This window comes from Homarus americanus, unplaced genomic scaffold (assembly GCF_018991925.1).
Source record: "Homarus americanus isolate GMGI-L3 unplaced genomic scaffold, GMGI_Hamer_2.0 scaffold36734, whole genome shotgun sequence".
In the NCBI taxonomy this organism is placed as follows: Eukaryota; Metazoa; Arthropoda; class Malacostraca; order Decapoda; family Nephropidae; genus Homarus; species Homarus americanus.
In genome coordinates, this window is record NW_024733126.1 from 13,262,733 (window position 1) to 13,278,104 (window position 15,372).

General features: G+C 39.2%; 1 protein-coding gene across 2 annotated transcripts in view; it reads right to left on the reverse strand.

Moving 5' to 3' along the window:
• Positions 1–6,196: 6,196 nt before the first annotated feature.
• The window catches only part of LOC121869373 (homeobox protein abdominal-A homolog), a 173,103-nt gene continuing 163,927 nt past the window's right edge, over positions 6,197–15,372 (reverse strand). For both annotated transcript variants that reach the window (XM_042370709.1, XM_042370710.1), the window contains one exon: positions 6,197–14,105. In XM_042370709.1, the coding sequence (XP_042226643.1) occupies positions 13,851–14,105 (255 nt within the window). In that variant the 3' untranslated portion in view covers positions 6,197–13,850. The remainder of the gene's footprint in view (positions 14,106–15,372) is intronic.

The following is a 15,372-nucleotide window of genomic DNA, read 5'->3' on the forward strand; positions in this document are numbered from 1 at the left end:
TAGTGAACAAACTTATGACTTACACGCCGTTGTACAGGTCGCACTAATGTAAACTGGATACTGTTTACTGTGCACGATGTTAAATTTAGCAGTATATTTACGTATGAGAGTATAATTTAACCGGTATATTTACGTATGAGAGTATAATTTAACCGGTATATTTGCGTATGTAAGTATAGTTTAACCTGTATATTTACGTATGTGAGTATAATTTACCCGGTATATTTACGTATGTAAGTATAATTTAAACTGTATATTTACGTATGTGAGTATAATTCAACTGATATATTTACCATAAGCGATATTATTTTATGCAGGACATTTCAGACTAATTTTTAATATGAGCAGTTTAGTCACTTTAAACGATGTTATTTTATACCATACACGATATTACTTCACACTATATATACAGGCACTAGTTTTGTCTCCCACACTGTAAATAGGAATCTTATCTCTTACGTATTATAAAATTTACTTAAGATAACAGTGTACTTGTCCCGTGAAAGATGTACTATAATTTACCAGTACACTTCTCTACAGAAGACTTAGAGCTTATACACTGGAATATACAAAGTCTACTAAACGATATTCTTTGTATTAAGAGGATTTAACAATGTTCGTTTATACTTACTCCAGACAATGTACCTTTGATTTGCTAATACCACGCATCACGCAGCACCTTCTATTATAAAGATTTCACGATTTTACTTCTTACTTACATTTTCACTTATTGCATCGACATTCATTATTCATTTTATCCATTAGTAAGTGTTATAACTTATTCACTATTTCTGTAATTCCCCCACTCTCATTTTGTAATTACTGTACCCTATATATTTACTTGCCAGAGGTTACAAGAGTACAAGAAAATATAATGTAGTTTTCCTCGCTATTTAAACAGCTATAAATAATTCGAGACAACTTTAATTTACACATCTAGTCGTGTTTAAGCTGAGTCACCAACTATATGAGGGAAATGAGTTCAGAAAATATTTAAGTTTCACCATGTTTTACTAAATTCTAAATTCAATACTTATTTCTTCACTGCTTTCTGTAAACAGTGATATATTATATTTGAAATTTTCTAGACATACATAACGAACTAAATCTTTCTTTCATAAGAAGATGAATAATTGACTGTATAGCGAAGTGTGAACACGGCCATTCTTACGCAATGAGGACATACCCTTACGTAACTATCTGTTGGTAAGTCGCTTACAAAAATATAAGTGAAACAGCTGAGAGTCATTTCTGAATTCTCGATAAATCCGAGACACAAGAAAATCTATAACGATTCTATTTTGTCCAGATAAAAAGTAAAACTCGGCAGGGAGGGTTGTTAGACACATAAATCCCGGGTTAGGTTCTTGCCAACTTTTACGACGACCGGAGTCAATAATTCTCTAACCCGGTGCTCTCGCTTCGGACTCTTCATTTGCGGCTAAACTACCCTTGAAATTTCATTATAATTATTTCTCCCCTCCCCTCTTCCTTTCCCTTTAACTACCCTTTAAACCCCCTTTACCATTTATTTAACTCCCTCACTCACCACCTCCCCCACCTTCCCCTGGCAGCGTCCGGCGGTCTCGCCGTCGTTGCCATGTTTTAACCTGTAATAACTCCATCGGCTATCGCTGCGGCCGCTACAGCATGGCGAATGTTGCCACACTGTCGCGCCTTACGCTGTCCCCGGCACAAGTGTTTGTCGCCCCGAGCCGATTATACCGAGTCATGCAAAGAATAAAAAAAGTGAAAGAATAAAAAAAGAGAGAGAGGAAAACACCCACCTAGAGGATTATAAGTCATGTTGGAGAGTCCTGTCGGCGCCATTATGTGAGTCGCATTGTGAAAATTCTAATGTTTGGGAATTAAGGGCACATTCCAGCTGTTTTTTCCCCAAGTAAAATTGGAATTGGAATATAAGAGAATCTTAGTGAACCCTGATGATGACTTTTAAATTGTAAGTGAATATGATGTTAACAACAACAAACAGGATAGGTTGTACTAGAACATAGAGACACGTGCATACTGATCGTCTTGGATTATGTGATATAAATAATTATTGATGAATGTCAAGCTTAAAATATATACATAATGATCAAGGGAAACATTTAAATGATATTCGTTGATTTCTTGACCATATATCATAGTATTTACCTACTTTATATATATATATATATATATATATATATATATATATATATATATATATATATATATATATATATATATATATATATATATATATATATATATATATATATATATATATATATATATATATATATATATATATATATATATATATATATATATATATATATATATATATATATATATATATATATATATATATCTGCATTAGGTATTTACATTAATTACAATTTGTTCTGTGACCGTTTATTTACTAAAGATTATCGCGTAACATTGTGTATACCAGTAAAGCGGAAAATCGAAACCCACCGTGTGTGTGACTTTGACACCTGTTAATGTACTATATTGACCTAAATATCCAGTCAAGAATTATTTAACTGTTTAAATACTACAAGAAACGTATTTATTCGTCATATAGGAGGACTCAGAGCCCAGATAGGAAGTAGCTGGCTATTGAAGCGAGGTGACTACCTTAAGTGGGTCCAGCTGTGAGCACAATGGCTTCCCCCACCATCACCCTGCTGATTCTCGTCACCATATTGAGGTTTGGTGCACCTTGGTAGCCACCGCCCACCATGGCCATGGTTCACTGCCCCCACTCACCGTCCCCTCACCCCCATTCCTCCCTCCTCCACCTATTCCTCTTCTTAGACATCCCTCTCTCCCACCCCTTCCCACGTGCCTCTTAGTAAGACTCTCTGGTCACCACCCATCACTTTATCTGCTTTCCGCCCATCAAATTATCGACTGCTTGAGGTTCGTCTCGGAATCTCCTACCTATACTGCCTACCTGGTTGCTGGCACGTCTACCCGCTAAGAGAGACCGAAGGTGGGTATCTGCTTGTTGAGAGTCGCTTTTGTACCCACACCAAGCTTCTTTTGCCGCAGGTTTCAGCTCGTATAATTAGCCTCATATAATTACAATGTTCCTATAATACCGTCTATAAGTCTGAGTAATATCTACTTGCTGCTTACGACAGAGATTGGCAGCCATAATGAGGAAGTCGGCTTTATTTAGCTGCCTCCACAACTCTCTACATGCCTCTACCAGCATCCCAAAGGGATTTTCTTGTGAAAGGTTAAAGCATGATAAAGATACTCAGGACTAACGTATGTTTGGGTTGTGTGCGTGGGCTACAACATCGACCATTCTGTTCTATTTCTGAGGAATAGAATGTTAATTTTGTGTTATTTTTTGCGCAAGGAACTGCTTACTTATGCTCAATTCCAGCATGATGAATGAGGAAGCTAGAACAGAAATTATCATTGTTAAGTATAAAACCTTAGATATATTCCGTAAAATTATATGTAGCATCGACGTCTTTTCATTATGGAGATTATCTACTGTCCCTTGTCGTTACTTTACAACAAAAAAGAGTAACTAATCTGAATATAAAAGGTATTTCTGATTGTTCAGTTAAATGTGGCCAAAAAAGGACAAACCAAGATTAATTCGTTTAGCCTATTTTCTTCATCTATTGTGGTCTTACCTGTTCTCTAACTGTAATCTACATTTTTTTCACACCAACAAAAAAAATAGAATAATCTACAGGTAGGACACAATGTATATGACCATAACAGTAATGTTTCCCTCTACTAGACGTTTTTGTGTGCCGCAACATACCCTATGGCCTTAAAACGCCCACATTCAGGGTTCCTAGACGTGTTCGGGGTGACCTCCTAATAGCCTTTGTATGACTGTCTGGCGTTTATAACCTGAGCGTTCTTTCATTAACGTATCCCTCCGGCCCTTGCACGCATTTTACATTGTATTTCATGGTTTCAGAGGAATTATAAATGGCTGGCTTGCAAGTCACAGCGAAACTGGACTCTAACATATCATCAGAGGTTCTCGCTTAGCTCTCCTCTCCCTCTCTCTCTCTGGCCCCCTTCTTCTACCTAACCCCACTGACCCTCCTTCCCCCCCCCCTCTACCCCCCCTAACTGGGTGGCCTCGAGGAACAATCAAATGTATTCGAGTCACGAAGCTCAGAACACCTCATAAACAACGATAATCTACTCCCTTGACATTGAAGCAAACTACCACATGTGAATTCATATTGTAACTTTCTGTGCATGTCTTCTCTACCAAACATTTGACTTTCATCTTGTCATTCTGGTTGTTCTAAATGCAGTTTTACTCTCTACCTTCCTCATTGCTAATGCAACGTGTGTTACATTTGCTAACATACATTTCATATAAATTATAGGAAGTATTTACACGAACATTTAAAACTAATCTGGGTAATTGTATCCATCCTGTTCCTCCATGTGAGTTGTAACCACATTTTCACGCAGACATTAAAGTTCATAACATAAATACGCTAATGCATATAACCGGAACTTTTTTCAGTTTACATTACCAACGTTAGACAGCTTATTGTAATCACATCTGAGAACTATTTTACTTCGTATTAAAATTCTAGAATTCTATATGTTCCACGTGTTATGGTCTGCTTAAGTTCTGTCTCCATGTTCATCAAACTTTCCTGTGTAATTTCTCTCTACGAATGGCTGTAACATATATCATTACAGAAGACGAAGTAGTGGTTTCAAGCCTTAAGATAAATAGTCACATCATATCGGAAAATCTCCTTCCCTCTTACAATTTATCCAGCCAAACCAACTCTTACCTCCTAAGCTACTACCTTCCTATTGAGACATTAATCTTAAGTATCTGTTAGAATCTTACCATCAAACATTACTCCAATCTCCTGTTAACAAGGATCAAACCTCTACTTTCTTCCCCATCGTCTTCCCATGCTAACGCCTACACATGTTTGGTCAAAGACACAAGTCTGAGTCTTTCTTGAGACTTTTGGTTTATGGTGAAGCGAAGACAGGTGGGGGAAAAACCTGATTCTGGAGGTATCACACCATCGCTCCGCAGCAACATAATCGTGCAGTATAACCTTTGGCCTTTCATAAGTAATGCAAATCGTGTTCCAGGGTTGCTTTCAAACGCCTCGCAGCCTTCGGGGCGTCTTAGTGTTACTTATTTTTAATAATCGATAAGAATTCGCAATTGCCTTTCTCTTATTATGTTGGTTGAAATTAATTTTTACAAAACAGGGAAGAGAGGAGAAAGATTGACTATTTGTCACTACCACCGCCATTACAGGTACAGATAGCAGGTGCCATTTTATATAATGAAGTGCAGAGTTCCTGGAAACATTCACCAATGGATTATTATTCTGTCATAACTGTTTCCTGTAAAAACCTATCAACTTAATGGAGTTTCAAAAAGCAAAAACGACGTGAACCTGACCAATCAAATTGATACTTTAGATTTCATGCTGATCAAAATCTTATTACATCGCGTTAATGAACGAATGAAGCAAATAACCAAATGTGTTTTTGTGCGTGAGCAACTCTCTCTATTGTCTCCATGCGAGAACCTCCACTCCACCCAAGTACACCAAGACAACAACAACAGCGAGGCAGGACCTGGTCAGCCAGCTACCTGAGGACTCGGCCCCTCTCCCCCACAGCAGTCGTCGCTATAATTACCAGGGTAACTATATCCATCGTGTGTCCTCAAAGGGTGGAAGGCAGGTAACCTCTAGGTGCAACCTAGTCGTCTGCTGAGCTTCACAAGGCAAAATGAGCCCAACGTGAAGGTCGAGGGGGCGGAGTCGTTGTTCATTAATTACATCGGCAAGATGCGAGCTGAGGATTTATACCACAAAGTTGCAGTATAATGTCGACAATTATATATGTAGGACCGACACGCCAGGTGCATAACCGCTCTTGTGACAACCTAGAATACTGGTGAGTTCTCCTCCCCCGTGTTGGGTGCTGGAGCTCGTTAGCGATTGGATAATGCAAAAATATTTTCTAAAATCTCATTCTCTCTCTCTTGTGAGGGGTCCGCCATGTTGGTCTCATACCCTCACAACAACAACCTACCTACACACTCTTATAATTACTAAACTCAAATATCTACAAAACTTCCCTGGCTTCATTCTTCAAGTGCTTTGTGGCTCCCATGAAGTAAATGAGGACAGCTTAATTGTCATAGCTTGGAAAAGTAAACATGGTGTGGCATTCTATGTTTATTAGTTTTGGTGACTACAATGTACATTATTCCACTTGACATAAGAGGCTTAAAGAGGACCCCTCAATGTTCCAAACAGTATTCTTGAAACAATAATCATATCTGTACATGATTCAACCCTTCTGGACAAACATATGCTTACTTAAAAGAGAAATATTATCTTGTTGTGGGCCACTGGAAAACAATACTTGCAACAATGATGAAAAATTATTATAAAGGAGAGAATGAAAAAAAAAGCCATATCTAACGCACTATAATTACATTTTAGGTAGTACTAACGCGCATTTGGGGGAGAAGAAAAAGTGGTCCATCAGCTGAAAGTAGAAAATAATTCTCAACGTTTTCAGTAGAGCTCAGAGCTGCCTTGTTTGTGTAAAACGTTTGAGGTCAAGAAGGGCACACCTACAGACACGGAAAAGACGCATTTGGTTGTACAAACTCAAGCATTAGATAGGAATATTTTTTACATACTATTACCCATCAGGGAAATTGTGCAATTATATGAACACTGAGAGCATGTTTGTCCCATAAAGTTGGTATTATATCAAAAGTGTTAGACGAACAGCCCCTGAAGTAGAGCTCTGCAGCCAAACAGTTTCGTATAACCTTTGCCCCTGGTCCATTTGTTTCTCTAATATCTGGTTTTGCACCACAAGACGCGTCTGAGGAAGGGGTCAGCAAGGCAGTGGTAGCTTGGTCACTAGGAAGCTTATATTGATCTAACTGTGAGGTTGATTATGGTACCCTTTTTCCACTGATAGCCACTTATAGGACCGTTCCACACCACTGGGAATAATGCAGTGTTTTCCCCTAAGGTGTGGGGTGAAGACATTTAAGTTCTTCACCACTTTCTCAGGAAGAGAAAAAAAAAAGACATATTAACTACGAGGTATTGAATGTATTGCGTTTAAGATCTTATCTTACATGTGATGTAGATGACCAGCGGCTCCCTAGGTATGTAAGCCATCACAACATCCCTGACCCGGGTAACCCTACAAGCACAGCAGTCGAAGGTGGTAGACGGAGACCCAGGGCGAGGTACGAGGGGGAGAGTCTTTGGTCGGGGGCGTCGAGGCGGGGAACCCAACAGTGAATTAGGTTGAACATTTTGTGATTTTATTTATATATGGGAATGTGATCGCTGCAATGTGATAGTGGCAAAGCTAGTCTTTTTTAAGCTGGCTTGAGCAGTTACTATGTAGATATGGCTCGTGTTGCCGGTAAGACGAGAAACAAAAGAAGAAGAGAGAAAACGGAACAAACACCATGTTGAGTCACTCCATCACAGCTAATGGAGGAGCTGTGTCGCGTGACCCCTACCGATTATGGATCCGAACCGGAAGTCCAGCAGCTGAGCTATACTAAAACCCTCTGCAACCTAATAAAACTTATTAAAAACCTCTGTTAAATACCCTGATAAACCCTAGACATCTCCCTCACCCCAAGCTTGAACTTCCCCGTCTTACCATCCTTCCCTCCCTCCCGTGGTAGGTTCCTGGCCTCGTCGATGACCCTCCTGTGCCGACTCGCCCCATTCGTAGTCCCTAGGTCTTCGCCTCCCAGCCGACCAACACGGACAGGACATTTAGATTCTATTTACACCTAGTATGTATAACACTGGGATGCGCTTAAATAATAATAATGAAAAATGTGTCCTAGCCTGTTCTGTGGTTTTGTACGCATGTAACAATATGTTGCTTATTACAATACAATAATAAAGATGAAACAATGTACACGCATTCTATAACAAAGACATTATGTTTTTCATTTTTTTAATCTAATTGGCTGATACGCTTTCAGCCAAAATGATTGTTAAGTGAGCAACGCTATTGCCATTTGTGTTCAGTTTTCTTTCAAAAAAATCGAATCCCTGCGGACTCGGGGAACGCTTTTTATTTAATGTTTCTGCTACAGGCTCTTAAACTGAAACATCTGGATTTTGTTTGTTGTGTTATCATCTGCCAAAAAAAAATTAAAAAAAAATCTCTGACTGCCCCTTCTTTTAAATTAGTGAACAACACCTAAAGAGCTTATGGAGTGCACAAAAATCATCCACGGATGTCAATGAGTCAACAGCTTACAGAGTAAAGCTGAAAACATCTATCAGTGACGAGACGAGCTTCCCTGAGCTTTACCTAAGGGGACCATTATATCAGGACTGCATAAGGCTCAAAATAGCTTCACATCTGTCACGTATTGAAGACCTCTACTTGCTCCAAGCTGAGGGAAGGAGAGTCAGCTACATGAACTATTAAGCGAACATTAGAAAATCTTAGACTTTTTACAAGGAGTATTGTCAGTGCAGTATTTTTATACATGGTCCTACTAAAAACACATTGTGCAGTCAGCCGCATGTAAGTACAAATTATTTGGCATAACATACGATGAATAAAAGGTCCATTATTTCCCTTTTTTTTACATTAGCCTAGCTTACGCATAGCCATTGAAAACACACATGGAGAGATAGAGATAGAGGTAGAGAGAGAGAGAGACAGAAAGAAATGGGAGAAAGAGATTGAGAGATTACAGAGACAGAGAGAGAAAGACCAACGGAAATTCCTACACGTATCTGTTACTGAAAAGTTCACAAAGGACATTTATAAAATTACTTACAATTTTAAACATCTATGGATACACTTTTTTGTAGAACACTGACATCATGGTGGATACATCAGTACACAGCACTTTTTTCCAGGGTTACGTGTGCACGGTTTTCGAAAACGTGTATATATTTTATTTTGTGTCTAATTCTGTGTGTCCTCGGCCTTTGCTACACACCATTCCTAAGTTTTGCAACCATTCTTTTTAGTTTTGCTTCCACAGTCTGAGATATACGTATTCTGGCAAGTGTTTGTGTTCATGGAGCACTTAGTGTTCATGAAACATATAAGTGATCATGAAGCACTTGGAGTTCATGAAGCAGCTAGTATTCACAAAGCATATAGTGTTCATGGAACACTTGATGTTCATAAAAGACTGAAAGTCTGTGAAGAACGTTGTGTCCATGAAACACTTCTTAGGATTCGTGAATCACTGAAAATTCGTGAAATAATTCGAGTTCATAAGAGTAACTCGTATGACACTGTAGGTCACTGTACTTGATCAAGTACAGTGACACTTAATGATTAGGATAGCGATTCACGTGAGTCACAAGTAGAGAATATAAGTCATTTCTGGGAGGCTGAACCTCACCAAACTGATCTGTTTATCTGTCTCTGGTACAAGTGCCATTCAAGCCTCTTGTCAGAAATAACAGCAACAGCAATAATAGTCGTAGTGGTAGAGGCACATAACACTCTGTGGTGAGTGTATATGTGCTGTGGTACTGAGACCAACAGCTAATACGTGCCAAGACTTCCCTTAGTCAATGAGAAACTAAAAGGACCATCGCCTGTCCTTCCAGAGGGAATGAATGTTTGGAATTTCTTATTTATCGAGAGCATAAAAGAATGCTTCCATTACTTAAGATAGAAGGAATTGAAATTTTCATGACTTGAAACACAGTTAGAAAAATCCCTCTGTTTCTCCAAATTACAAGTATCTTAAGACGTACAGCTCAGGGTCTCTTCATAGTCATTGTCAGTAGTTGGAAGATTTTCCTCTAGGTACACGCGTTAAATGTGCTGCATCGTGAGGAAGACACTACCTGAGGTGCTTTTCATAACCTGTCATGATGCAAGTAAATCACGAAAACTTCCGTTGTGATGTTAGTGTTATGAAGAACAGTCCTCATGAAGCAACTAGCTCACACGGAAATGTCGACCCCACACTACTGTCTCATGATCGCTTTAAGAACGTCTATCTACAAAAAGCTGTTTTGTAAAGAACAACAGTCATATAGATAAACGTTCCATTGAATATGACCATCAAGAGATGATCTCCTAAAAGAATAGTTGTTAGAGGTCACTCTTTCTTCAGAAGCAGTAGTAAGATACATCTCCCTCACGAAGAAACATCAGCAACAGTGAGACTATAAACCTCACTTCAGGGAAGGTGTTCAACATCGGTCAGCAACATCTTCCATACAATACTGAATTCACAAATAAACAACATTAATCACAGCACCTCACTTGAAGAATGAGTCTCCAGAGGGAAGGCAATCAATACTGGAACTCCCATGGAGAGCTTTCATTTGAACGTGCCAAAAATTCCATTTAAATGTACACTAAGCAACCCATTTGCGTATCCTGCAGGTCAACAATAACCTCAAAGAGTTTATAAGAAGTAGGAGTGCTGGCAAGAGTAAACACGAGTACAAGTCGTGAGAGGAAAAGTGACCGTCGTAGCAGATAGATCAGTAGGAAAGAGAAAAAAAAAATATATATATATATATATATATTGCCATAACACTACCGTGACGTCATGCCCCACGCTCCACCGAAGAAAGGTTAACCGAGTCCTGTGTGCGACCATTGAGAAATAGTTCTGTTCCTGTTCCCGACAGGAGAATAAGAAGCACTGATGTGTGGCGTTCGATGCCCTATATCTCACGAGTTAATTGGGGTCTGCGATCATGCGAGTCCCGCTAAATGTACGAGTCACATGCTCTAGGCGGTCTCAATGGAGTTTTTAAGAATTCAGTCAGTCTTACAATTTTATTTTATTTTTGTGGAATACTGAACACAAGAACAAGGAGTTTATTTAAGCTCCATGATCGTCACGGGAGAGAGCAGAACTTGCAAGTAAAGTTTTGTTTGTATTTTAAATTCTGAACAACTGAGAATCTTTTATCTAATGCATAAATTTTGGAAATCATGAGGTTACAACCTGTAAGATTTCTAAACGCCTAAAGAACTTTTGTTCCTAACCAGACGATTCTCAGGCACCAATACTCGACACACGTGCATACATTAAACTCCCTGTTATCAAAAATTGATTTACAATGACAGCACTTTTGAGTTTCTCTAGTAAGAATATGAGACAAGATTAGTCTCGATGGTTACTTTGTCAAGTTCAGCAGTAAACATAACCATTACCATTTATACGAAAAAAGACAATTTCATCACTTCATCCATTCAAAAACTTATAATTATCAACATATGGTCATAATTTTTTTGCATAACAATACCTAAATACATTATAAATTATACAACAGCTGGACATGTCTCACAGATGGTGAAAGAAACGAAGGAGAATGATCCCTAATGAAAGCAAAGACGAACTGCCAAACAGGACCTAAAAAAAAATGCCAAAATACAAACTATGATAACATAAGATTAAAGTAATCAAAATATCTACCATGAAACCATGTCCACTGTTTACCACGTGAGATCTTATCCCATATCAACTCATTATTGAATCTGCTCAGTCCCCTGACTCTCTCAAACTTGTTATCTGTTGATTTGTTTAACTTTTCAGTTACTGTATTTTTTCTGTTTTTATAGGAATTTTAAAGTAACAGAAAGCCAGGACACTGCAGAGTCAACTCCTTACACACTACACAAAAGACCCTGGCCTTCTGGCTGACAAGAAAGAGCAGTTGAGCAGTCCGGAACCCTTAAAGAGACGAGAAAGTGACCTGGTGAAATGCCAGTGATCCCATTGTCGCCTTTCCAAAGGTCTCGGCAAATGTCACCGCTTCCTTCTGTGTCACAGTAATTATGCACACTCCTTGGCCTTAGGTAAACAGTTATTATGCACACACATTATTACAATTAAGATAATTCGGAGGAGAGAGGTATCCGAGAACGGATTTTAACAACCCGCTCTTCTAACTTTTTCTAAGCCTAGAAATTCATAGCTTCCAAAATAATATTTATCCACCTTTAAAGCTCTAATTTAGCATATCGGCTATTGCACTAACACTTCCACATACGTTGTCGTACCTATTGAAACTCTCTGCTGTACACAAGACGCCTTGAGTTGGGGAGTTTTCAACTAAAATCCAATTCACTTTTCGTCAGCAAAGAATAACAATTGTTAACAGTAGGAACAGCTACATGATTGACAGAGAGTTTCAATACAAATTCTCCTTCTTTGTACTGAGCCATGGCATCTTTGGGGGGCCACATGTACACAACGAACAAGGTTACATGTACACCACCCAGCTATACCTGGCGTGGCAGTCAACCCTATATCGATTCTCAAGACAAACATAACAATTAATAGAAATAAATATAATCCATTTACAATGTAACAACACTCAGCCACTGCACTACAGTCTTCTTAATCCGTCAAACAAGTCGAAAAAAACTACAGCATTTTATCTTTTCAGGAACTTAAAGCTGGAATCCTTGGTTAATATCTAATTTACAAAGAGAAACATAACTATTCCGATTAAAATAACATTTAGCTAACATGGAATTACTTAAAAAATAATGAAGGGGATGGGGAACATCATATCATTATCCATCTAGCATCGGGACTCAGGGACCATACTTGTTAGTTAAGAAAAGTGGTCATTGGTGTCTTGTACAATACTCTTACGATATAACAATTCTAGTTAGGCTCTCAACAAATCATTCACTAATTCATACACGAAGCGCATGAATCTTCCTCTATCGTAGTCAGTTTTTTGCCTCACGCATTCTACATCGAGTACTTTAAGGCTTCTTGGACCACATTCTGGATCAAAAAATCAGTTTCATTTTCCCTTTTCTCTCTTTTAAGGGGACCTGTGCCTGTGTCTCGACAACAAAGCCCCCCTCAAAGTTTAAAAAATACTTGGATACAGACGTTCACAATTTGGAGCGTCTCAGCAAAAAATTAAGTGGAAATTAAAGATTTGTGTTTCCAACTGCCCTGGAGTACTCCATGAGAATGTGTCGTAGAGCTGTGTGTGTTATGAAGGTTTTTCGGGGTCAAGTTCTGGAGGAGGAGAGAGTTTTAGAGTCTGTTTTGTCTATTTACTTCTCGGAATACCAGTTTTGAGCTGGAGGAATTGTTACACAGGGAAGCTGAAGCAACAGTTTCCTTAGATCGCAATGTCTGGCATATCCTATACTAAGGGGATCTCATACTGCATTGCAGCTGGTGGCTGTCTATTGTTTTCTGGAACTGTTTATCAGGTGTTGTTGTGATATTTTGCTTTAGGAAAAAGTAACATCTGCGTTCACTGTAGAAGTTGGTGGTGGAGGTTTATAGGAGCTCCGCGGTGAGTCGAGCACACGAGAAACCTGGTGGCCCAGCTCCTGAAGTGCCCTCTGTTCATGTCCACACCCCGCACCTCAACGCGCTGTCTCTAGGGGTCGAAGAAGCCTGGAACCAGCACTACGTGGCGTAAGGTTGCCCAGATGAGGTGAAGGTTTGCATTTATAATTCTCTGTGGCAACCATCCGCCAGCGAAATAGAGGAGCTTTGGTTCCAGAGTTCAAATTTCAGCACAAATGAAACTGTTTTGTTTGACTGGCCAATCATATGACCAATTTGGTCTTCTATGTTTATCAACACTAAGGCAAGATAAATCCTAATTTAGGACTACACTTCACATATCTAAGTGGTAGTCGAGTAAGGTAACGAGGTTGTCATCGAGGTGAAGCGCCTGAGGGTCGGGGATGGTGGGCGGAGCTTCTACTGGAGGTGTGGACGTGAGAGTGGTTGGTTGGGCGTGCATGTCATTGATTGTGGTGGGCGTGAAGTGGAGATTTTTGTTTAAATAAGCAGCAGCAGCACGCCCTTGTGGGGAGCAAACACCATAACGTTAAGTCGCAGCTTTGGTGTCTCCGGTGCCGCCTCCCGTAGACGAAGACGATGACGAGGAGGAAGCGTTGGAGGCTGAAGCTGGCTGGCTGCTGCCTGTTGACGGCTGTTGCTCCTTGTTAGTCTTCTTGTCATCCTGTTGCTGCTTGAGTTTATCCTGCTCTTCTCGTTCCCGCCGCACCTGCTCGTTGATTTCCTTCACCGCTCGCAGCTCCTTCTTCAGCTTCATGCGTCGGTTTTGGAACCAGATTTTCACCTGCAAAAAATTAAGAGATTTAGACTTGGGTTCCAAGACGAGGATGTCATCATTCACGGATAGGAATAACCTGTTAATTGCCTGAACATGTAAGGCAATCATTAAGCGTCATAAATGTATGATATGATTCACAGGTATGCAAATTAGATAGCATCTAGATAACAAGGGAGGAGTCATCACACAAGACACATCAAATATAAGACTATATCTAATTTGTAAATCATGTTTGAATATGTTAATAGTTATGACATTTTATACGTAAGTATCATGACTTTAAGAGTTCCAAGGGCAAGTAGACTAGACATTTACTGAAGAGTTTAAGGAACAAAGATTAAATTTCTGTACACTGCAACAAGTCACATAAAATAAGTTCAGCGTGACGAAAGATAATAACTTTATCCTGGAAAAAACTAACAATCATTTAGTGATAGGAAAAAAAACGTCAATTTACACACACACACACACATACACACACACTTCTTAAACAATGGAAGAAATAATATCGTCGTCAACTGCCTTTTTTTCACCTCCTTGTAAGCTATTAATTTATTTGAGGTAATACTACACGTTACCACAGCTGTCTCAATAGGGATATCATCACAAGTAATTATCTCTGGCACTCATTATCAGATACGGTGATCAACGGTTGACGGCACAATAACATGCAATAGCTCATTAGCTATTAATATCCAACACTTCCCCCTTGATAGCCTCAGCGTTCACCTGTCCAACACCTGGGGGCCTCCTCCTGTGTCCTTCATCCTAGAGGTGTTTACGTGTGGCTTAGTTAGTGTTGATGGCAATGTGGTGGTGGTGGTGATAATGAGAGGCGTTACTGTCTCTCGCTCTCTGTTTGTGTCTCCGTCTCATTCTAGGTGGCTGTCTGTCTGTCTATCTGCCTCTCTATATTAGTTTAGTTCTCACTCGCTTGGTTTTTCCTTGTTTTCTGTTTGTCTCTCTGTTTATTCGTCCGTCTTACACTGTCTCCTGTCTACTCTACTCTCTCTTAAGCCTTTATTTATACTACTTCCTCCACAGCAAAATATCAAGAGCTCATGACTTCTAATAATCAGTTTAATTAGTGTCGCACTTAATCACACGGCAGGTACAAATCAGTGCAACGTGAGGGCATGTACTCGTATATAACGTAGCCTTTGAGTAAATTACAGTCTTGAATTATAAAGTAAAGAATTGGTACATTGTTGCTCAGGCTAAGACAAGGAAACTTTTAAATGCTCTCTGATCTGAAAACGCAAATATAAATGTT